The sequence below is a fragment of the Oryctolagus cuniculus genome, chromosome 3 (assembly GCF_964237555.1).
Source record: "Oryctolagus cuniculus chromosome 3, mOryCun1.1, whole genome shotgun sequence".
NCBI classification, from domain to species: Eukaryota; Metazoa; Chordata; class Mammalia; order Lagomorpha; family Leporidae; genus Oryctolagus; species Oryctolagus cuniculus.
Genome location: NC_091434.1, coordinates 180675096 through 180698619, shown reverse-complemented (window position 1 = coordinate 180698619; position 23524 = coordinate 180675096). Strand labels below are relative to the sequence as shown.

The 23524-nt window shown below is 43.2% G+C and overlaps 2 protein-coding genes across 3 annotated transcripts in view; one reads left to right on the top strand and one right to left on the bottom strand.

Annotated features, from left to right (window-relative positions):
- Positions 1 to 23524, bottom strand: part of KEL (Kell metallo-endopeptidase (Kell blood group)) — a 304774-nt gene that overhangs the window by 208493 nt on the left and 72757 nt on the right. The window lies entirely within an intron of this gene.
- On the top strand, positions 4470 to 11983 carry PIP (prolactin induced protein). 2 transcript variants are annotated; one of them, XM_017342637.3, is made up of 4 exons: positions 4470 to 4628; positions 6849 to 6960; positions 11341 to 11455; positions 11774 to 11983. In XM_017342637.3, exons 1-4 carry the CDS (start codon positions 4534 to 4536, stop codon positions 11896 to 11898), a joined length of 447 nt encoding a protein of 148 aa, XP_017198126.1. In that variant the 5' UTR covers positions 4470 to 4533; the 3' UTR covers positions 11899 to 11983. The 2 variants fall into 2 exon arrangements, with proteins under 2 accessions (XP_017198126.1, NP_001164587.1); NM_001171116.1 differs by having other exon boundaries at positions 4534 to 4628; positions 6855 to 6960; positions 11774 to 11898.

Below are 23524 nucleotides of genomic sequence, written 5' to 3'. Positions count from 1 at the left end.
CAACTGCTAACTCCACAACTAGCTCCCACATGTAGCCAGTGGAGTAGCTAAAAGTTCAGGTTCTAGAGCCAGACTGTCTGCATTCAAACACAGCCCCCCCCCCCAAATTGTATTCAACATTAAGTTAATAAGGTGAAAACCTCACTGGTCCTCACCTCTTTCAAGACCTGTTGCGGGATTTTATAGTTGTGACTCTCTAGCCTGTTTCTGAAAGAAATGCTCCAGTATTGTAAATGAAAACTTTCAGGTTCCATGAACCCTGGGTTCCAAATTGGCTCTAGTGCTCCCTGGCTCTGGGACCTGCACTGGATATTTACGTCTTCTGTGCTTTTAGTTTCTCCATTCGTTAAATGGAATAAAAATGGCAACCTGGTTTCTAGGATTGTTATGAGGATTCGGAGTCAGTACCTGTGAAATGTTTAGCACAATGCCATGCAAATTTCAGGCCCTCCCTGTGTGCAGGCTCTGTAAATCCCTTCTGTGCTTGTTCTTTATCTCCCTTTTTCATGAGCCCTGTCAGGGTCAGAGTCACCTTCTCTGCAAAATTTAGCCTGCAGCAAGCCTCTCCTTAATCCTTCATTCTTGCCCTTTGTGTCTGCACACATTCTCTTCTACAACTTCCTGAGTTTGTTATAATCTGATTTGATCAACTCTGTTTGGTTTCTTAAATCTAATAGCATTTGTTCTTATTTAGGGCATGACCATTTTGTTTCCATTTCCACCCCTCCCCCAAAAAAGCCATCTACTAGATTAGGTTTTGCAACAGTAACATTGCCCTCAGATTTTGCCTTAAGTAACATTCTAACAACATGGCCACACAGCACCCACAGATCTGCAGTCTTTGGATCCTATCTTCCTCCTGAAATGTTGACCTTTTCAGCCCCAGGAATATCGATATCTCAATTGCACAACAGGCTGTGTCAACTAAGGAAGAGACTTGGAACACAGGGATTTCTGCCTGCTGGATGTGCTTACTGCCTGATTTAAACTTAAAGTAGTGAAATGTACAAGACAGCATCCCACTGAAGGTTTGGAGAATACTGTTCACCTTATGCAAACCTTATATGCAGTTAAGGTAGCAGTTAAAGAAAACTATGTTGCAATGATTTATTGTTTGATATGTCAAGCTTACTGGCCCACAAACCAAATCACTTTCCAGAATAAATATTCATTGTCATTTAAGTCAGAACTACTTAACCAAAGCCTGCAAACATTTAAATCAGGTGGAAAAATACCCAGTTACCCTGTAATCAAATAAATATGATGGATGAAAAGGCAGAAGACAGAAAATTTGCCATTTCTATTGGCACTTAAAGCATTTACCTCATCTTCCATTATTCTGTAGTCATCATTTTTCATGATACCCTTGACTAATATGTGACCATAAACTTAAAAATACTGACTTTTTAACTTATCATGTAGGTGAAATATTATGATGTAATACCTCTCAAAATTTTGTTCAATGGTCAATAATCTGTTTCATAGCCTTTTTCTGCACCACCTATTGAAATGACATTGGAACATCCAGACACCCAGAAAAACATGGAATTGAGCACTCAACACAATGTGCCTGCCTACTTGCTGGTCCTGTCTGAAGTGATCTTGGATTCAGAATGTGAATGTCAACCTAGGATTTCAGCTATGCTTTAACTCATATGAATGCCAGTCCTTCTGACATGTAGTGGCCCTTCCCAAACGCCAGCTGTATTAGTTAGGAGTCTCCAGAGAAAGAGAATCTATAGGAGGAAAGGGGGGGAGAGATGGAGGCAGAAAACCGAGATGAAGGAATTGGCTCATACAATCTTAGGGCTGGCATGTCTGGATCTGCAGAGCCAATGGGCAAATTGGAAAGTCATGGAAGAGCTGATGTTGCAGCCCCCAGGTAAAGGTGGTCTGGAGACAGAATTTCTTCCTCAGAGGGCAACAGTCTTTTCTCTTAAGGATTTAGATTAACTGGATGGGGTTGACCTACATTATTGAAGGTAATTTGCTTTACTCAACTGGTTTAACTATTAATTACATCTTAAAAAAGAAATAACTCCACAGGGGACATCACTGTAGCACAGTAGGTTAAGCTGCTCCCCATAATGGCTGCATCCCATATCGGAGCACCAATTTGAGACCCAGCTGCTCTGCTTCAGATCCAACTTCCTGCTGATGCACCTGGCAAAGCAGTGGGAGACGGGCCAAGTACTTGGGACCCTGCCACCAGTGTGAGAGACAGATGTGGTTACTGTCTTCTGCCTTTGACCTGGCCTAGCCAAACACATTGCAGCCATCTGAGGAGTGAATCAGTGGATGTAAGATGGATCTATCTGCCTCTCCCCCTACTCCACTTCTCTGTCATTCAGCGCTTCAAATAAATATATAAACAAATCTTTTTTAAAAATAATAATTTCACAGCAATATCCAACCTGGGGTTTTATCAAATATTTGGTATCACGCCTAGCCAAGTTGATAAACAAAAGGAACTATTACACCAGCCATGGCCTGCACAGTACAAAGAATGGCTCTGAGTGCCACAGTTCCCCCTAGCTTACAGCAGAATGGTCTCTCTACCTTCTTGAGGTTCTTACCCACTGCTGCCTGCGCCCTTTCTGAGTACCACCTTGTTGAGTGTGTTGGAGACGCATCCTGAAAGAGACGGCTGGGCCAGAGTGAGATGATCCTGAAGGCCAGGGTAGTGCCTGCAGCGAGGAGTAAGCCTCAGCAATGAGCTCTTCCTGTATTTGCTCACGTGGACACTTCCTGTATTCTTTTGCCTTATTTTCTGGTTAATCTCAACTAGATGGTCTCTCTGATGGGAATTACTAAAGTAAATACGAGAAGTACCACATGTAAAGGAAATTATAAGCTGAGTACTTATAAAGGAGTGCCATTGTGATCAGGGCAAGGTAGAACAAAAGCATTGTTCTTGAGTTCGTGAATTAAAAAAAAGAAAGCATGTGATTGCAATAATAGCTGAAGATATAAATGAAGAATGACATGAATGAGGTCCAATTCAAAGAAATGAGGAGGGAGGTGCAGAAGCAGAATAAACAGGCAGAGGAATTCAGAAACCAGCGCATGCACCTAGATAGCAATTCTGAATCCTGGCTACAGCAACATACATAGGTAACTGCTAGAACTTGATTTTCATTCTTCTGCCAGAGTGGATATTACTGGAATGCTACCTGTCACACAAAGCATAGAGGAAAAGCTCACGTGTAACAAGTCCTGCTTAAGAAACAGATTTAATGTAGTAAAGAGAAACAGCAGAATGTCAGATTGGCAAGAGCAGGTATTCCAGCATCCCAGGAAGAGGAGTTCTACGGCCAAGGCATGTCTTGGCCATGGTTGGGGCTCTGCTGTAATAGAGGGAATCCATCCCACTGTGAGTCGCCCTATGTGCCTTATGCTGTAAGACAAGAGTGAAAAAGTGGCAATGTCAACAAGGAAATGAGCAGTCCCTCAGTGCCAAGAAATCTGAATTGAGGATGTCAGCTATTTACAGTAATTATCCAGAATTGCAACATTACCCTTTAGAGATCTGGAGTGGCTGGGGATATTGGATATCTGTAGGATATCACCACTACACCTGAAGTTAAAAAAAGCACTCAACAAGGGCTGGTGTTGTGAAGTAGCAGGTAAAGCTGCCACCTATGAACCCAGCACCACACAGGGGTGCCAGTTTAAGTCCAGATTGTTCCATGTCCAACCCAGCTTTCTACTAATGGACCAAGAAAAGCAGCTGAAGATAGCCCCTGCTACCCACGTGGGAGACCAGAATAAAGACCTGGCATGGCCCAGTGTCAGCCATTAAAGCCATCTGAAGAATGAACCGCAGATAGAAGATCTCTCTTTTCTCTGTGTCTCTCCCTCTGTGTAACTCCAACTTTCAAAATAACTAAATAAATCTTTAAAAATAAAGGGCTCAACTAGCACAGATATCTTCATGTCACCCACACTTCTCTGTCATTCAGAGTAGCCCAGCTCATCCTAGTTTTCCTGTTGTGTGATTGATGCCAGCTTCTAACTAAAACCTGATCATCCTATCCCTCAAAGTGATTTTTGTTGTATTTCCTCTTGAGCTGACTCTAAGGTAATCAAACAAAGGTGCTCTAGGCTGTGGCCTGAAACCTGGCACCATAGCTGGGTTCTTTGCCTGCAGAGGCTGAGAGAAGTGGCTAAAACCAAAGCTACACACAGTAGGACAGGCTGGCTTATAGTGAGGGAAGAGTAAATCATATCTGTGAGCTGAGGAAGGACTAGTATATCTTTTGAGGTCCTGGCCACTTTGAAAAACTCTGATAATGAGAAAATAAGAAAGGACAGTCTAACTACTCCCTAACAATCAAGCTGAATGTTGACTTTTTCCATAGGAAAAAAAAACCTTCAGCTCAATAAGGAAAGATCGTAAGTGGGGAGGATGATTGGATGATTCACATAATGGATCTGCCTGGCAACTCTTCTACTTCCTTGATCTGCATTTAAAGGCAAGCTGGGCACCTGGGACTCTGTTTCTCTGGGACATCACCCTCTGTCTGCTCCAGCATGCGTGCTCTCCAGTTCCTGCTCAGGGTCAGCCCTGCCTTCCTGCTCCTGGTTCTCTGCCTGCAGCTGGAGATCAACAAAGCTGAGGAAAGCATGTGAGCTCCATCCTCCTCCTCCCTACCAAAAAGATAAGAATACCTTTCCAGGGAGGGCTGCTCTCCTCACCTGGAAAGCTACCTATCCTTTCTTGAAGATACTTCACTTTCCTTAGAACTCGACTCCCAGAAGCTCTCCTGGGCCTCATGGCAGACCTCACTCCCCTCCGGGGAAGCTCCACTGGTCTCCTCACATTTCTGCTGAGTGTTTCTAGGTGGCCTGTGGAAATAAAACTCCCAGGGAACAAACATAGACTATAATTGACAATTAGGCTGCATGGACACTTTGATCCACATGCTATCTGTAATCTATATTTCTTTGTAGATTTCTTTTTTTTTTTACAGGCAGAGTGGACAGTGAGAGAGAGAGACAGAGAGAAAGGTCTTCCTTTTTGCCATTGATTCACCCTCCAGTTGCCACCGTGGCCGGCCGGTGCAGCGCGCTGATCCAAAGGCAGGAGTCAGGTGTTTCTCTTGGTCTCCCATGCAGGTGCAGGGCCCAAGCACTTGGGCCATCCTCCACTGCACTCCCTGGCCACAGCAGAGAGCTGGCCTGGAAGAGGGGCAACCGGGACAGAATCCAGCACCCCAACCGGGACTAGAACCCAGTGTGCTGGCGCCACTAGGCAGAGGACTAGCCTGTTGAGCCATGGCACCAGCCTTCTTTGTAGATTTCTAATGATTAGACCTCATCTTCTCACGCCTGGCCTCCTGGGAGACAAGGGTTAACATGTTGGCTTTTGGCAGCTTTGACTGGGTACACTGAAGTATTAGAAGCTTTGGTCACTGTCCCATGGTCTATGATTCAGCAGTTCCAGCAGCCTAAACATTCTACATATTCTGAAATTTGAAAATGAATACTAGACATCTTGTCCCCATCCACATGTGACCTCAGAGCACAGGTTTGAAGGGCAGCTTGCTCAGGGTCTATGTGTGAAAGCAGCAGGAAAACTGGGAGAAGTGAAATGAAGTAGGAGATGGAGCCAGGGACGGGAGAGAAGCAGGGATATGCAGATAACCTAGGGAGATTCCTCAGCAGCCGCAGCAGGATTTGGGTCTGTTGATCATGATCCTGGGGATGCTTTCTGTGGCGGTTCTATCCTGGAGGAAACTGTTATAGGTTTTGACAAGCTGATGCAATGGAAACCTCGTATGAGGACAAGTTGAGATCAAGGTGTCACCCCACCTAGTCCAGAGAGACAGCAAATTGAGCTCATGATGGTGATCAAACATCCCAGTTTCCCCAGGACTTTCCTAATTTTAACACTGACAGCCTCTCACTCCAGAAAGTCCCTTGGTTCAAAGCCAACTAGATGGTGAGCCAATGTAACTAAGCTGGTCACTCTACCAACCCCAAACTCAGGCACAAACAGGAGGAATTTTTAAGATACCCAGGTCATCACACCCTCTTCCTGTGTACTGGGAAAACACTAGAGCAATCACCAGAAATAGAAAGGTCTGTGCTGTCTTACCCCAGAAAAATGGGACTGTGGAACATTGTGGGCTAAAAACCTGATTTCCCTTCTGTTCTATTCAGTACCAAAGGTCTTTGCCAGGTGTTTCTGGGAAAGAGGAAGTAACTCTCCTGGCCCTAAACCCAGTCCTCATTAAATGAAAAGGAACATTTAATCGTTCCTTTGTGTTTCCTTATCCATCAGACTGTGGTGTGCTACCTGAATGTAGAGTGGAATCTAAAGTTCTCAAATATGGCTATAGATCCAAAGCTCCTACAGAGTTAATAAATACTAATCCGTAGGTCCTGTGCTAGAACCAGAGAAGCAAGACATACAAGGACGATCCTACAAACTCCTCCAAGGCATTGAGACGTTTGCTGGTTTAATGTGATTCTTTGGATATAAACTGTTCTCCAAATGATCTCTTGAGTCCTCCCACTCAGTGGATGTGTAGCAGAACCTGTGAGATGGTATTAGGAAATGTTATGTAGTATTGTAATTTAGTTCTTTCTTTTTAAAATTTATTTTTAATCAATGGAAGTAAAGTAGATGTTCAGTTTTAGATAGTGTCCCAGTTGCTTTATTAAAATTACATCGTATAAGTCAAAACAACCACATACAAAAATTCTCAGGGATTCTGATGCTGAGCAGTTGCTCCCACCATCTCCCTTCCTTGCAGCGCCCCACTTCACCTGCCCTGTTCATGGCACCCTCGTTCTCTGGTAAATCAGTCTCTGATCTCGGGGCACTGCTTCTCTCTTCCCAGAACCAGCTGGAAAGTGATACAAATGGATCTGCAGATGCCTACAGTAGCAGTTGCAAATGAGGAGGTCACTGTGAAGCTTGGAATTCAAACAGAATTGAAAGAATGTATGGTGGTAAGTAGAGGTCTGAGACCTCAAGACGAATCCGACTCCTTAATTATGAATGCAAAGAGGGAGGTGCCTTTCTCTGAAGGGAGGAGAGAACCTCCACTTTGACTATGACCGTGTCTAAACAAGATAAGAGTCGGAGAACTCAAGGGGCTTCCATAGCCTTGGAAACTCATGACTGGTGCATAGGGAGATTACTGATGCCATAAACAGGAGTGTCAATTTGTAAAGTCAACAACAGGAGTCACTGTGCACTTACTCCTCATGTAGGATCTCTGTCCTTAATGTGCTGTACACTGAGGCTTAATGCTATAACGAGTACTCAAACAGTATATTTCACTTTGTGTTTCTATGGGGGTGCAAACGATTGAAATCTTTACTTAATGTACACTAAACTGATCTTCTGTAAAAAAAAAAAAAAGAAAAAAAAAAAGAAATTATCAATTCCCAACTTGACTCTCACTGGGATTAAACATGACAATAGGTCTGATCTGATTTCATCATCATTTAAAAAAAATCATCTATTATTTTTCACTTTATGTTTCTGTGTGGGAGCAAACTGTTGAAATCCTTACTTAAGGTATACTAAGCTGATCTTCTGTATATTAAGATAATCGAAAATGAATCTTGATGTGAATGGAAGGGGAGAGGGAGTGGGAAAGGGGAGGGTTGTGGGTGGGAGGGACGGTATGGGGGGGGGAAGCCATTGTAACCCATGAGTCGTACTTTGGAAATTTATATTCATTAAATAAAAGATAAAAAAAATTATGAATGCACCTTAATGTGGCACAGTAGACACAGTAAAGATATTTCCATATATGTTAAACTATTTGAGCATCAGCTCAATCATGGGAACTTGGGGGCTGATGACTATTTCCATTTTGTAAATGAATAAATTTTGGTCCAGAGAAGCAGGGAGAGTAGGAGACTGAGAAAAAGAAGGAATGGAAGTGAGAAAGAGGGAGAATTTTTTAAAAAGTGTAATAGCTGGTGGAAACCACAGCCTTAGCAGCTCATGGCAAGAGCCTCGGGTGATCACTGACATCATAAATAAGAGTGTTAATTGTTAAATTAACAACAGGAGTCACTGTGCACTTACTCCCCATGTAGGACCTCTGTCTTTAATGAGTTATACCATGAGAATTAACTGCAAAACTTGTTCTCAAACAGCACTTTATACATGGCGTGCATGTGTGGGTGCAAACTGTTGAAATCTTTGCTTAGTATAGATCTGGTCTTCCATATATAAAGTTAAATAAAAATGAACCTTAATGAAGAATGGGATAGGAGAGGAATAGAAGATGGGGCAGAAGTCGGGGTAGGAGGGCAGGTATGGGGGGAAGAACCACTATATTCCTAAAGCTGTGAAATTTGCATTAAGTAAATAAAAGCTTTAAAAAAAAAAAGAGCTGGTGGAGAACGGCTTGTGGGTATGGCTGGTTTGGGAGGGGGATGGGGGGGAGCCTCAGAAGAACTAACTGCAACCCATGCAGTAGGTGGAGGCAGGCAGGGGAAGAGGATGTGCAGGATATGGCTCTGCTCCAGTGAACCCTAAGCAGAGCCTGCTTCCCTCTCACCCTTCTGCTGATCCCTGGCCCCACATCAGAACTGAACCCTCGTGCCAGTCTCCGCTCCTTGACAAAGAGCCTAGACTCTTCTCCTCCTTTCCCCCAGCTCAGCATTTATTGGAAAAAGTCCCATCTCTGAAATAGAGCCTGGGCATCTCTTAAAATGCAGGTTCTGTGTGGGGAACAAACCCCAGGGCACACCAAAGCTGTGCCCAAAGAACCACTGTGAACAACTTGGAGTTAGAGCATCATCCTCCTGCCTAGCTGCCTTGGGCCACAAGGAACAGAAACTGGGCAGTAATAACCCCTACTCACAGTCACGTGTTCTCCACCTGGCAGTGGTCGCAGGTACCAGACACAAAATCTAACCCCTACAAAATACCTTTTCTCCAGGCCCAAGATGGAAGCATCCCCCTTAGTCCCCAGCCCCAAGACCCTTCCGGGACACCTTCCTGGGTGATTAAAGTGTTTCCCTACAAATGAGTTTCCAAATTCAAATGCAATTTAAGGACAATGATTAAATAAGAAGCAAAACTGGGAACGTGAACATTGCTATTCCTTAAAATACATTCCTGAAATATCCCCACACCTGTAAGAGAAAGATTCCTGATCACTGAGCCAAGAATATAACAGCAATTTTGCCAAATGTCAAGTTTTTCTACTTAAGAGTCCAAGAATCTGAGCCATGTTAATTCAGTGCATCATGGAGGCTGATTCATAATTTAGCAATTTTGTGCTTTATCATAATCACAGATGAGATGGAGAATGAGTACATAATGTGTGAGTAAAATTTTTGTGATAACAGCAGCTGCTACTAGTGAGAGACAGTGGCAATATATTTCCACCTCTGAAAAAGTAATGGGTTAATAAAATGTGTTTAAATCAACAAAATGACAAGTGTTAAAATGTTGTGCTATTAGGATTTATAAATTATGCTTTTAAGAATCATGTTAATACAATAAAATAAAGCTCTCTTTGTAAACCCTACCCAAGCACAAATAAAAGGACAAGGAATGTCTCAGACAAAGTGATTTTGCAGACTAGAAATAATTCATGACAAAGAAATGTTGTGAATTACAGGGAAAAAATTTTATTTGTAGTTTTCAATTTTATAAAATATAGATAAGAAACATATTTATATTTGCAGAATTTTAAGAAAGTACAATTTATTCATGTAAGTGTGAAATTTCTACTGTCTAATCCTTATTTTCCAGTTATGGCTTCACATCTGAATTTATTTTATAAAGTGAGGCCTTAGGCTCACAACTGTTTATTTTAAAATTCATATAGATTATACCCTCAATCATATATTTGAATGTGTACAACCTTTAAAATTGAGGAAGATTTATGGGAAACCAGTTTAAAAATTATAGTGTTATGGGCCATTTTGCTGGTTTTGTGGTCTATGAAACATTTATTAAAAAAATTATAAAAGTATAAATAAAAGTGTGTTTGATTACATAGGAAAACTACCACATTGGATAATAATAAAATTATTAAAAATAAACTTATGAGACAATAATATTGATATCTGCATTTCTTTTTCAACATGTGATCCAGTAAGGCAATACATCTGAAATATAAACAAGTTAAATTTTATTTTTATAAAGACATTAACTGTGTGATAAATGTTGCTACTTGAAGATAGACAGACATTAAATTGTACTCTGATTGTTGACAATGCATATGTGCCAAGCTAGACATCTGATGGAATCAGATTTTTTTTTGTTTTGACTATACAAGTGCTGAAAATCTTGATTCAAGAAGATATGTTGATGTAAATGTTATTAAAAGGTAATCAAAGGAAGGAGGGGTACCAGGACTCTCCAAAGCCTTCCTAGTGGAGCTCCAGCAGTGAGAACACTTGAATTTATTGTGTTTGGCAGAGGATTATGGGGTGCAGAGTTGCCAGACATCTGAATACGATTCAGGAGACAGCAGATGGCCTCAGCTATGCTTATGTAACCCATCTGTCATATGTTCAAGGTAGTGAACCATGGATGCAAGTGATGTTTCAAGATATTTGACAGCAAACTAGAATGAACATGTGTATGTTTCTCCTCGAGACAAAATCACACATACTGCTAATGCTATTGTGGTTCATTGATGATGATGAAGGAATACTCAATTTCAATTAAAAGTCACCTAGGTTCACAAACTTACGGAATTGCAGCTACAGATCCTTCTGGGTGGTGGACTCCAGGACAAAGCCTCTGTGTCAACACTAACTAGACACTGAGGTTAACGTGGACAACAATGGGAGAATTTAAGCTGCAAAACACTCCCAAGTTAAACAAGAAAGAAAAGAAATAAAGGGAAGGGGGAAGAAGTGAGGGGAGAGGAAGCTTCTCTTCCCAATTTCATTTGCTCATCCAACAGCCACATTTGGGATAGAATGGTTTCCATCTCACAGCTGAAGAAAGTGTAAATGAGAGGTATAGCTTTAATGACCAAAGGTCACAAAATTAAGGTTTGGCCTTGCTTCTACACGCAAGAGACCAGGCTGCCATCTCACAGGGTCACTGGGTGAGGTCCAGGAAAGGTCTGGCCAACAACAGAAGCAAGCAAGCTACACAGACAGCCTCCACAGAATGAGTTCCTTCTGCCCTGTGAATCCACTCACCTCCAGTCTCCTGTCCACACTGCTAAGGCAGGAGTTTGAGGAAACAAGGAGAAAAAACCTTCTCACACAGACTGGCACCCCAGAGGATAAGGTGTGCCCCTGACCCACCTCTGGCTCCTTCCTCCTTTTCTTTTCCTCTTCTCCCATTCCAGCAGACTAATGCTGAGTCCTCTCTCCCTGCCTTCTTCTGACCAGATTAAAGCCTACCTCAGAAGCAACATCCAAATCGATGGCCCATTCAACTATCGATACACCAGTTGCCTCTGTGATGACTATCCAAGAACCTTCTACTGGGACTTAGTGGCTAACCGTGAGTACAGGAGCTGTCTAAGGGAGGAGCTATCCACTGGGGAGGCAATCCAGAAACAAAAGCATGGCTGCAGAACCAGAGCAGAACCTCTCGGGTAGAAACAAGGAGGGGACGTGGGGAGGGAGAAGAATGGGCAGATCACTGGAAAATGATGCCCAGGTCCCAAGAGGAGCAGCTGTGTGAGAATTAGGAAAGGAGATCAATTTGCAAAAGACTTGGGGAAACGGAATCCCAGCGTGTGCATGCCTGACCCTAGGAGAAGAGAGGATGCTGGGGCTAGAATGTCTCAGAGGTGACCTTTGTCATCATCTCTTTCAGGCACTGCAACCATTGCAGCTGTGGTTGACATTATTCGGGAACTAGATATCTGTCCAGAAGATAGAGCTGTGGTACCCATCAAATCCAACCGGTACTATGTACTCCATAGACTAAATGTATCTTAATGGAAGCCCATGGGTGTCCTGCCACACCTATGTGGTTCCAAGAAAGTGTGGCTGACATCTGTACAATAAACTTCTTATATGCTTCTCCGTGTTCTACCGTATCTATCCTCCAAAATCTACCCAAAGAGACTCAAGGCACGTAAATTTCCAGAACATTAGTCTTTTAAAGAAGCTTCCCTAAAGAAATTTTATGGGTTCTTACTTCCCATTGGGATAAAGAGGGAAAAAAATAAAAAGGTAAAAGAGTGAATATTTCCACAGAGCAGGGAGGTGGAAGCCCCAAAACTCGGAGCAAATGAGACACAGAACTAGGACAGGCAATTGTCTCCCTATTACTTGGCATTTATTCATCCCACGCTACCCCTTTAGTAACTGTTCCAACGCCTCCTGCAGGCAGCAAGGCCAGGGACAGCGTCTGTGGCCCTCTAAATGAATGGCAGCATTCTTTCCCATTCTGTTGCTTCTTTTTAACTGGCGAGAGACAACGGGCTGTGACACCCAATACACTAGGCTCCCGAGCAGCCCTGCCTACCATGCTCAAGTGCAGTAGAGGAGGCTGACCAGGAATAGAGAAGGCCCGGTAGGATTTCTTCAGAGAGAGGGAGCAAGCGCTTCCTGCCAGAAGAGGAATACCAGAAAGGGTCAGGGACACAAAGTGGGCGAAGGGCAGTGTGGCAGAAAGAAGAGCAAAAACATAGAGCTCCAAGCATAACATAGTGCCATGTCAGACAGAGCAGGTTATCATTTGAATGCTGGGCATATTTAAGTGGGAACTGTAGGGCTAGGAGGATGCTGGTGAGGTGACAGAAGTCAGAAGAGGCCAAATATGTCCGGGCAAAAAAGTGGGACTCTCTCTCTCAGGCTGGTAGTAGTCCAAATGACTATCATAACTCAGGGCAGGGAAATGTAATGACTGGAAAATATCATGTGATAAATGAATGAAGCCAGTGACATCATTCTCATACTGCTAAACACGTTATGTGCTTTATCACACACCCTACTGAAAACACCCACGTGCATTAAGTCTTCATTCACTCAATAAATATTTATTTAGTGCATATGTATGCTGCCATCTGCTGTATTTCTTGGTTTTAGAGAAATGAATAAAGAATTTTTCATCCTGTTCTTACAATGCTTCCATTCTTCATGGGAGATAAACAGTAGAAAAGTAGATACTATTTTCATCTTCATTTATGGGAAAACTGCGATGACAGAAGGTGAGACTTTGCACACCACCAGCAAACAGAGATAGCATTTGAAAATGTAGGCAGATGCCAGAGACCATGCTCCTAGTGTCTTCACTACACACATGATCCATAGTCGCATTGAGGGCCTCAAAACCTCCACCACATAGCGTTTCAAAATTGTGAATTTTAGTTCTTTCATGATCTCTGTGCACACCGTTGCCTCCTGCAAACACTTTGTCCAGCCACCCACACACCTAGAATCCTTGGTTGCCTTGGGCAGAACTGTCCAGTACACACACACGAGCACACACACACACACACACACACACACATATATATATATATATTTGACAGGCAGAGTGGACAGTGAGAGAGAGAGAGGAGAGACAGAGAGACAGAGAGAAAGGTCTTCCTTTGCCATTGGTTCACCCTCCAATGGCCACCGCAGCCAGCGCGCTGCGGCCGGCGCATTGCACTGATCCGATGGCAGGAGCCAGGTACTTATCCTGGTCTCCCATTGGGTGCAGGGCCCAAGCACTTGGGCCATCCTCCACTGCACTCCCGGTCCACAGCAGAGAGCTGGCCTGGAAGAGGGGCAACCGGTACAGAATCCGGCGCCCCGACCGGGACTAGAACCTGGTGTGCAGGCGCCGCAGGTGGAGGATTAGCCTATTGAGCTGTGGCGCCGGCCACAAATATATAATAAAATATGTTTTAAGGGGCTAGTGTTGTGGTGTAATGGGCAAAGCCAATGCCAGCATCCCATATGAGCACTGATTCAAGTCCCGGCTGCTCCACTTCCAATCCTGCTCCCTGCTAATGGCCTAGATAAAGCAGAATACAGCCCAAGTACTTGGGTCTCTTCTACCCCCATGGAAGACTGGAAGAAGCTCCTGGCTCCTGGCTTCAGATTGGCCCAGCCCCAGTCATTGAGGCAACCTGGGGAGTGAACCAGCAGATGGAAGACTAACGGTCTGTCTGTCTGTCTCTCTCTCTCTCTCTCCCTTCCTCCTTCTCTCCCTATCTCTCTGTAACCTGACTTTCAAGTAAAATTTTTTAAAATTTAGACACTGGGGCCAGCACTGTGGCATACAAGGTTAAGCCACAGTCTGCAGTGCCTGCATCCCATATATGTGTTGGTTTGAGTCCTTACTAATGCACCTGAGGAAGCAGTGGAGGATGATCCAAGTCCTTGGACTCCTGCACCCACATGGGAAACCCAGAAGAAATTACTGGCTCCTGGCTTCAGCTTGGCCCAGCCCCACTGTTGTGGCCATCTGAGGAGTGAACCAATGCTGGAAGATTCTCTCTCTCTCTCTCTCTCTCTCACACACACACACACACACACACACACACTGTCTCCCTCTTTCCCTCTTTCTCTCCCCCTCCCTCTCTCTCCTTCTCTCTCTCTCTCTCTCTCTCTCTATATATATATATATATATCTGCCTTTCAAATAAATAAATTTTTTAAAAATAAGAAATCTTATTTTTAGAAAAAATTTAAAAATATTTTTTAAGATATATGTGTATTTTTAAATTTCCTGGTAGCACATTTTTAGATAAGCAAAACAAAACAGAATAAATTAAGTTAATATGTTATTTAACCTACTATCTCCCAAATATTATTTCAAGATATAACACTGAAAAATGACTGAAGAGATATCTTGCATTATTACACTCACACCAAATCTGAAATACGTCAAGTATCTTCACTGACAGCACACCTAGCTGGGTGAGCCTCATTTGCAGGACTGAGTGGCTGCACGTTGCTACATTTAGACCATGCGGATATTGGCATTTCCACTGTTTCAGAAAGTGTAAGAACGTCTGCAGAGCAGGGCTTTCTGCAAACTCTCATCAAAGGAGCTCACAAATTACAGTCGCCACCACCACTGCTGCTTCCATCCTAATACTACGAAAAAGAACACTGCCCCCACACACTCTCTAAACAGATTCTCTGCAGAATTTGTTACTAATCCTTTCATCTGTTTCCACACCTTCAGCAAACAGACTCAGTTCTATTAGCACTTTCTGTGACTATTTTTTAATACTTCCACTAAAACATTATTTTACCTCAAGAAGGCAATTATGGCTACCTACGTGTTTGTGGGAACCCCTCAGAATAAGTAACCAGAACTGTCCAGGGAGACAGACTAACTGGGTAGGGTAGTGTGGGTGATGGCAAATGCTCAGCAGACAAAAGTGAGTGCAGGAAGCTTATGTGGACTCTGTCAAGCACATCTGGGTACTTTACATGAGGCCAGGAACATGTGTGTGGAGGCAGCTGTTAAATGTCTGAGAACCTCCACCTCTAAAGAATGCCAAGCCCTTGACCCCCATGGAAATAAGCACAGCAGATTGCGTGAACGCCATGATATCTGGGGTTTCTATTACTTACCTCATGAACCAAGAAAATTAGGTGCTAAGGAAAGAATTGTGGAATTAGAAGGAAAGGCAGGGGCTGGGGCGTAGCAGGTAAAGCCACCACCTGCAGTGCCAGCATCCCATATGGGTGCCAGTTCAAGTCTTGGCTGTTCCACTTCCAATCCAGCTCTCTGCTATGGCCTGGGAAAGCAGTAGAAGATGCCAAGTCCTTGGGCCTCTGCACTCACGTGGGAGACCCGGAGGAAGCTCCTAGCTCCTGGCTCCTGGCTCCTGGCTTTGGATTGGCACAGCTCTGGCCATTACAGCCAATTGGGGATTGAACTAGCAGATGGAGGACCTCTCTCTGTCTGTCTGTCTGTCTCTCTCTCTCTCTCTGCCTCTCCTCTCTGTATAACTGTGACTTTAAAGTAAAATAAATAAATCTTAAAAAAAGAAAGGAGAGGCAGCATTCCAGTCTATCAGACAGAAGGAAAGATGGAATCACAATAGCCAAGCTTTGTCCTGATTCCCTCAGCAGAAGTGAGCAAGGAAATTAGAACACTTCCAGATATTCTCACAAAAGTGCAGATGTATACACATGCAAAAACCAAAACACAGCTCTTAGAGAACCACAGCAGGCAAGTTTTATCCTCTTATACCAGAGAATAAATAGAGGAAGACTGTTACAATTGGGAAATCTCTTCCAAAAGACTGCCACACAAGTCCATTTTTCCCATCTGCACAAATCTGGGGATGGGACAATGGGCTGCTCTGTATCCAAGTCAAGCCTTAAGGGCTCACTCATGATGAATTAGACCAGGTTATCATCTGCTCCTCCCTCTCCAAATGGGCACGAGCCAAGGAAGGAAAAAACCAGCAAACCAAAACAAAGAGAAAATAAAAAAGAAAGAAGTATGTTAATCAAATGTTTCAATGTTTAAGGAAACGGAAATGCTAACCATCCCATTTGATTATTGCACTTTCTATCACAAGGTACCCCATGAAAATGGACAACTTTGGGGCTGGCACTCTGGGGTAGCAGGTGAAGCTGCCACCTGCAGTGCCGGCATCACATATGAGTGCCGGTTCGAGACCCGACTGCTCCACTTCTGATCCAGCTCTCTGCTATGGCTGGGAAAGCAGTGGAAGATGGCCCAAGTCCCTGGGCATCTGCACCCACATGGAAGACACTGAGGAAGCTCCTGGCTCCTGGCTTCAGATTGGCCCAGCTCTGGCCATTGCGACCATTTGGAGAGTGAACCAGTGGATGGAAGACCTCTCTCTTTCTCTGCCTCTGCCTCTCTGTAACTCTGCTTCCCAAATAAATGAATAAGTCTTTTTTAAAAAATGGAAAACTTTTTTAAAAAATGGAAAACTCTTTCAAAAGTGTGGAACCAGGATGCTTTCTATCCCTGTATGTCTTGTGACAGACATGGCTCTTCCCTTGTTAGCTAGAAACTGCTTGCAAGTCCAACAAGCAGGACAAATTTGAGATACTTTAAACTGAACTAGCCAAGTTATTCTCCCCTAACACAATCTTCTATTTCATTTTCCTTTGCAAGACCAGTCACATGGGTTTCAATCTTCATAATATACTTTTCATTGTAACTTAACTTGGTTACACTTTTTATCACCTTCATTTAGCTATAAATCTTGTTGATGGTCCCAAGTTGGATGCCAATTTGAAACAAAAACTTGCTCTTCATTCTTGGTAATTACATCTTCATCCAATGGACTTTTCACTATTAACACTGGACAATGAGAGTGAAGTTGATAGCTTCGCAAGAAAGCCAAATGCAGTAAACATAAAGAGACAAACATTTGATACATGACTTCAAAAATGCAATCTTGAATCTTGTAACAAAGACAATGTCTCCAAAAATGTGGAACTTTTTTGAGTCTCAGAGGCTGGTGATGTGGCACAGCGGGTTAAAGCCCCAGCCTGTAGCACCGGCATCCCATATGGGCACCGGTTCAAGTCCCAGCTGCTTCAGTTCCAATCCAGCTCCCTGCTAATGTGCCTGGAAAAGCAGAAGAAGATGGCCCAAATCCTTGGGCCCCTGCACCCACATGGAAGACCTGGAAGAAGCTCCTGGAAACTGGTTTTAGGCTGGCTCAGCTCTAGTACTTGCGGCCATTTGGGGAGTGAACCAGCAAACGGAAGACTTTCTCTCTCTCTCTCTCTCTCTCTCTCTCTCTCTCTCTCTGCCTCTGCCTCGCCTCTTTTTGTAACTCTGTCATTCAAATAATAATATAAATCTTAAAAAATAAAAGACTGAGCCCACAGGACTCATAGTATAAAGTTGATACACCCAGGAGGAACAATGTTAAGAACAATTCAAGAGATTCAAGGATGGCTGAAAGGGAAAACACATACTGCTTTAGACAAGAGGAAAACAGAAGGGAAAGTGGAGAAAGTACATTTTCCAAGGGAGATCTGGAGAGAAATCCACAGTGGAAATTTACAGAAAGAAGAGGGATGCATGGAACAGCCTGGTAGATGCGAATGCACAAAAAGAAGCAGAGACACCATACACGAACCCTGCAGCCGAGAGCTGGAAGACAGCCAGCTTCAGGGAGCAAGGTCAGAGCAGACTGCAGCAGAGGACAGCCTTGTGGAACAACTGCCTTTGAGTCTGGCCTGGAGCCCTATCTGGGGAAGAGTACCAGCCTAATCCAGTATGTTTCTTTCTCCCCACGCCCCAACAAGGGCACCTGCAAACTAGCAGGGAGAAGGCACATTTTGACAACAGTAGTGGAGGCAGTGGCTCTAGTGTGCATGTGTTATGGGGAATTTTACCAGAGGGAAATTCTGCATACCCCAGGTACTCTGAGTCTGGCTGGGAGAGTTGACAGGAGGCTGAGTGCGCACGTAGGACTGTGAGGTGCCCCAATCCTCACTGCGTATCATAGGCTTCGGGGCTCAAAATGCTAGGGTAGAGCACCCCCAGGCAGTGGCTCTGGGAACATCTCTGCTCTCTCCGTGGATGGGACAAGCTAGTGGAGTGGGAACAGATCCTCTGCACCCCATAACTGCGGGAGCCTCTCGTGCTGTGACTGTGGGAACACTGAATAAGTAAGGTGCAGGGTGTAGGTGGTTCTCTGGGCAATCGCTACCTCTAGCGCCAGAGGCTCAGCACTTCCTGAATGCCTGGGGTGAGTCACTGAAGGGGACCCATGCTCACACTGAGGTCTACACAAATCTTTTGTGCAGTTCACGCGGCAGCACAGGTAAGTGTTGCATCCACTGTGGGCTTCCTGGTCACTGATCACCTTGGAAGAGAGGAAAAGAGGTTAGGATTACACAAACAGGTGTGATCATGCTCTCTCCCCTGCTGACACTAGTAGAGGAGATCAACCATGCCCAACCTGGGCGTATCCCTGATAGTCTCCTCACACTTGAGCAAGCACACATCTCTGGGTATTAACTGAAGGAGCAGACACTCCGCAGAGGGTAGTTCAAAGAAAAAATCCATCAGAGGAGAAAATCAAGTATTTCCACAAATGCCTAAAAAATAAAAGGAAAATTTCAAGACAAGCATAACAAGACAACATGACTTCCCCAAAAGAACACAACACTTCAATATCAGAATGTGAAGATGAAAAGATTGATGAAATGTTGAAAAGGAATTCAAGACTGATCATTGATTAGTCAGAAGCAAGGAGAAGCAAATTCATGAGTTAAAGAAATCCATAGATTACCCAGAGGAAAAATTTTCCCATGAGATTAAAATTTTGAAGAGAACCCAAATGAAATATTAGAAATGAAGAATTCAAGGATTCAAATAAGAAATTTGGTGGAAAGCCTTAACATCAGCTTTGGTGAGGTAGAAGAAATAATACCTGAGATAGAAAACAAATCTTTGGAAATATCTCAGACCAAAAAAAGAAGAGAACTTAGAAAATTAAAAATGACATCTGAATTTCATGGGATACTATCAGTGACATAATAAATGGGTCTTAACAGTTCCTGGAGGGGAACTCCGGAAGATGGCGAAATAGGGAGGGAGCACACCGAAGGTCCACTAAGGGAAGGTTCAAAGAGGGGTGAGAATTTGTAGTTTTTAAGGAACAAGAAGCCCTTCCTGAAACTGGGGAGATAGGGTGGACACACGAGGAGGATGCAGACGCCTGAGGCGCAGGACACCAGCAGGAGTGTGTACGCACCAGCGCTGGAAGCCGAGGTGAGACGGGGCGCTTGCACAGCACCGGGGCACAGCTGCCGCCGCCCCTCCCCCAACCCACCCTGGGACGGACACTGAGACATGCACGACTGACTGGGGGAGGAAATAGAAAACAGAACAGAGTGAGTAGCGCCTGCGGAGAGAGTGCAGGATTCAGGGGTACTAATTGAGAGACTGAGTAAGCCAGTATCTCTTGGCGCCTCCTCGGAGCTCCAGTGGGCGGGAAGCAGCCATTTTGTCTGTTTACATTTGGGCTTAAAGGAGAACTGTCTTTGCCTCCACACTGACCTTCGGAGGCGGAGCCCAAAGGTGGAGCGGAGCAACAGGACACTTCTTGCTCGAGGGAGGGCAGCTCAAAGCCCTGAGACCCGTCTACTCAAGTTACAAGGAAAAAAACTGAATAGCACCTGCGGGGGGTGGGGGGGAGGGCAGGATCCAGAGCTGCAGTGGGCAGAGAGCAGCCATCATGTCTGTTTACGTGCGGGCTGTGTAGAGTAGCCTGCTTACACTGGATATTGGTACAGACTCACAGCAGCCTATAGCAGAGGGAAATCAACCTGAAAAACCCAGACGGTATGCCAAAAAACAAAACAAAAACCCACAATAAGAATATAGAAGAACATATAAACTTGCCAATGGAGCAGGCTAAACCAACCATAACAGAGGCAGAAAAAGAAGTTGAAAACATACCAGAAAAAGAATTCAGAAAATTAATAATCACAATACTTAGAAATAATGAGAAACAGTGTCAAGAGCTGAATGAAAAACAAGCCCAAGGATTAGATCCCAAAGAGAAGCCAGAATGAGATACTAGAACTGAAAAACTCAATTGACCATATAAAAAACACTGTGGAATCCCTTGGAAATCGAACAGATGAAATAGAAGACCGAATATCAGAATTCGAAGACAAACTTGCAGAAATAATACAGTCAGTTCAAATGCAGGAAGAAGAAATTAAAAAAATAAAAAATACAGTCTGAGACCTACAAGATTCAATCAAATGGTGTAATGTTTGGATAATAGGAGTCCCTGAGGGGGTGGAAAGAGAGAATGGATTAGAAGGTGTCTTCAACGAAATAATATCAGAAAACTTCAAACAAAGGCAGCTGGATAACAACACACAAATACAACAGATAGCCAGGACTCCAAACAGAGTAGACCAGAAGAGAAATTCACCACGATACATTGTGGCAACACTCAGTTCAGTGACACACAAAGAACAAATCCTAAAATGTGCCAGAGAAAAGCGACAAATCACATTCAGGGGTAAGTCAATCAGACTCACCCCAGACTTCTCATTGCAAACACTACAGGCAAGGAGACAAAGGCATGATATATTTCAAGTTTTAAAAGACAAACAATGCCAACCTAGAATACTATATCCTGCAAAGCTATCATTTATGAATGAAGGGGAAATAAAGATCTTCCACGACAAACAGAAACTGAAAGAATTTGTATCCACGCATCCAACCCTACAAGACTTGCTCAAAGAAGTGCTGCACACAGAAATACAAAAACAAGAACTTCACTGCAAAAAAAAAGAGAACGTAGAGTAACCCACAAACAAAGTTCAGAATACATAAGCAGCTCATTTCAGGAAACATGAAGGGGAAAAGACAGTACTTCACAGTAATCACATTGAATGTGAATGGTCTTAATTCCACGACAAAGAGACATAGACTAGCTGATTGGATCAAGAAAGAGAATCCAACTATATGCTGCCTTCAGGAGACACACCTCATCAGCAAAGATGCACACAGACTGAAAGTGAAAGGATGGAAAAAGATACTCCAAGCTAATGGAAATCAAAAAAGAGCAGGTGTGGCCATCCTAATATCAGACAAAATAGACTTTAACATAAAAACTATTAAAAGAGACAGAGAAGGGCACTATATAATGATTAAAGGATCTATCCAACAGGAAGACATTACTATTATAAATGTATACGCACCTAATTACAGGGTGCCTGGCTACCTGAAAGAATTACTAAAGGATTTAAAGGGAGATATAGACTCAAATACAATAGTAACAGGGGACTTCAACACCCCACTCTCACCAATGTACAGATCAACCAGACAGAAATTCAACAAGGAAACAACTGAGCTAATTGATGCCATAGACCAAATAGACCTAATAGATATCTTCAGAACCTTCCACCCCACAGACACAGAGTTCACGTATTTCTCCCCAGTACATGGAACATTCTCTAGGATTGACCATATACTAGGCCATAAAGGGAGCCTCAACAAATTCAAAAAAATTGAAACTATACCATGCAGCTTCTCAGACCATAGCACAGTGAAACTTGAAATCAACAACCCAAGAATCTCTACACCATATGCAAATATATGGAGAATGGACAACATGATCCTAAATGAATAGTGGGTCATCGAAGAAATTACTCCTCATGTAGGATCTCTGTCCTTAGCGTGCTGTACATTGAGACTTAATGCTATAATGAGTACTCAAACAGTATATTTCGCTTTGTGTTTCTATGGGGGTGCAAACTGTTGAAATCTTTACTTAATGTATACTAAACTGATCTTCTGTAAAAAAAAAAAAAAAAAAAAAAAAAGAAGAAGAAGAAGAAATTATCAATTCCCAACTTGACTCTCACTGGGATTAAACATGACAATAGGTCTGATCTGATTTCATCATCATTTAAAACATCATCTATTATTTTTCACTTTATGTTTGTGTGGGAGCAAACTGTTGAAATCTTTACTTAATGTATGCTAAACTGATCTTCTGTAGATAAAGAGAATCGAAAATGAATCTTGATGTGAATGGAAGGGGAGAGGGAGTGGGAGAGGGGAGGGTTGCAGGTGGGAGAGACGATATGGGGGGGAAGCCATTGTAACCCATGAGTCGTACTTTGGAAATTTAGATTCATTAAATAAAAGTTAAAAAAAAAATAAAAACTAACACTTAAAAAAAATCAAAATAAAGAAAAAAGACATTACAACTGAAAAAAAAAGAAAACAGTGTTGAAAGTGAGCATCTTTATCTGGTTCAGAATCTTAGTGGAAACACTTCCAACTTTTCCTCATTCATTAAGATGCTGGTTGTGGATTTATCACAAATTCCCTTGATTATGTTGTGGAATGTTCCTTTGATACCCAATTTGATTAAGGTTTTCATCATGAAAGGATGTTATATTATCACATTCTTTCTCTGTATCTATTGAGATGATCACATGGTTTTTGATATTTATTTTGTTAATGTGATGTATCACATTTATTGATTTGTATATGTTGAACCATCCCTACATACCAGGGATAAATCCCACTTGGTCCAGGTGAATGATCTTCCTGATGTGTTGTGGGATTCTATTAGCTAGTGTTTTATTGAGGATTTTTGCATCTGTGTTCATCAGCGATATTGATTTATAGTGTTCTTTGTTGTATCTTTTTCTGGTTTCAGAATTAAGGTGATGTTGGTCTCATAGAAGGAGTTTGGGAGGATATTTTCCCTTTGTATTGTTTTAGCTTGAGAAGAATTGGAATTAGTTCTTTAAATGCCCAGTAGAATTCAGCTGTGAATCAGTCTGTTTCTGGGCTTTTCTTTGTTCTAGGGGTCTTTATTAATGATCCAATCCCTGTCTTGGTTATTGGTCTGTTTAGGTTTTCTATGTCTTCATGACTCAATATTGGTAGATTGGGGGCTGGCGCTGTGACACCATGGGTGAAGCTGCTGCCTGCAGTGCTGACATCCCATATGGGCACTGGTTCAAGACCTGACTGCTCCGCTTCTGATCCACCTCTCTGCTGTGGCCTTGGGCCCCTGCACCCAAGTGGGAGACCTGGAGGAAGTTCCTGGCTCCTCCTGGCTTAGGATTGGTGCAGCTCCGGCCATTGCAGCCAACGGGGAGTGAAACAGCAGATGGAAGA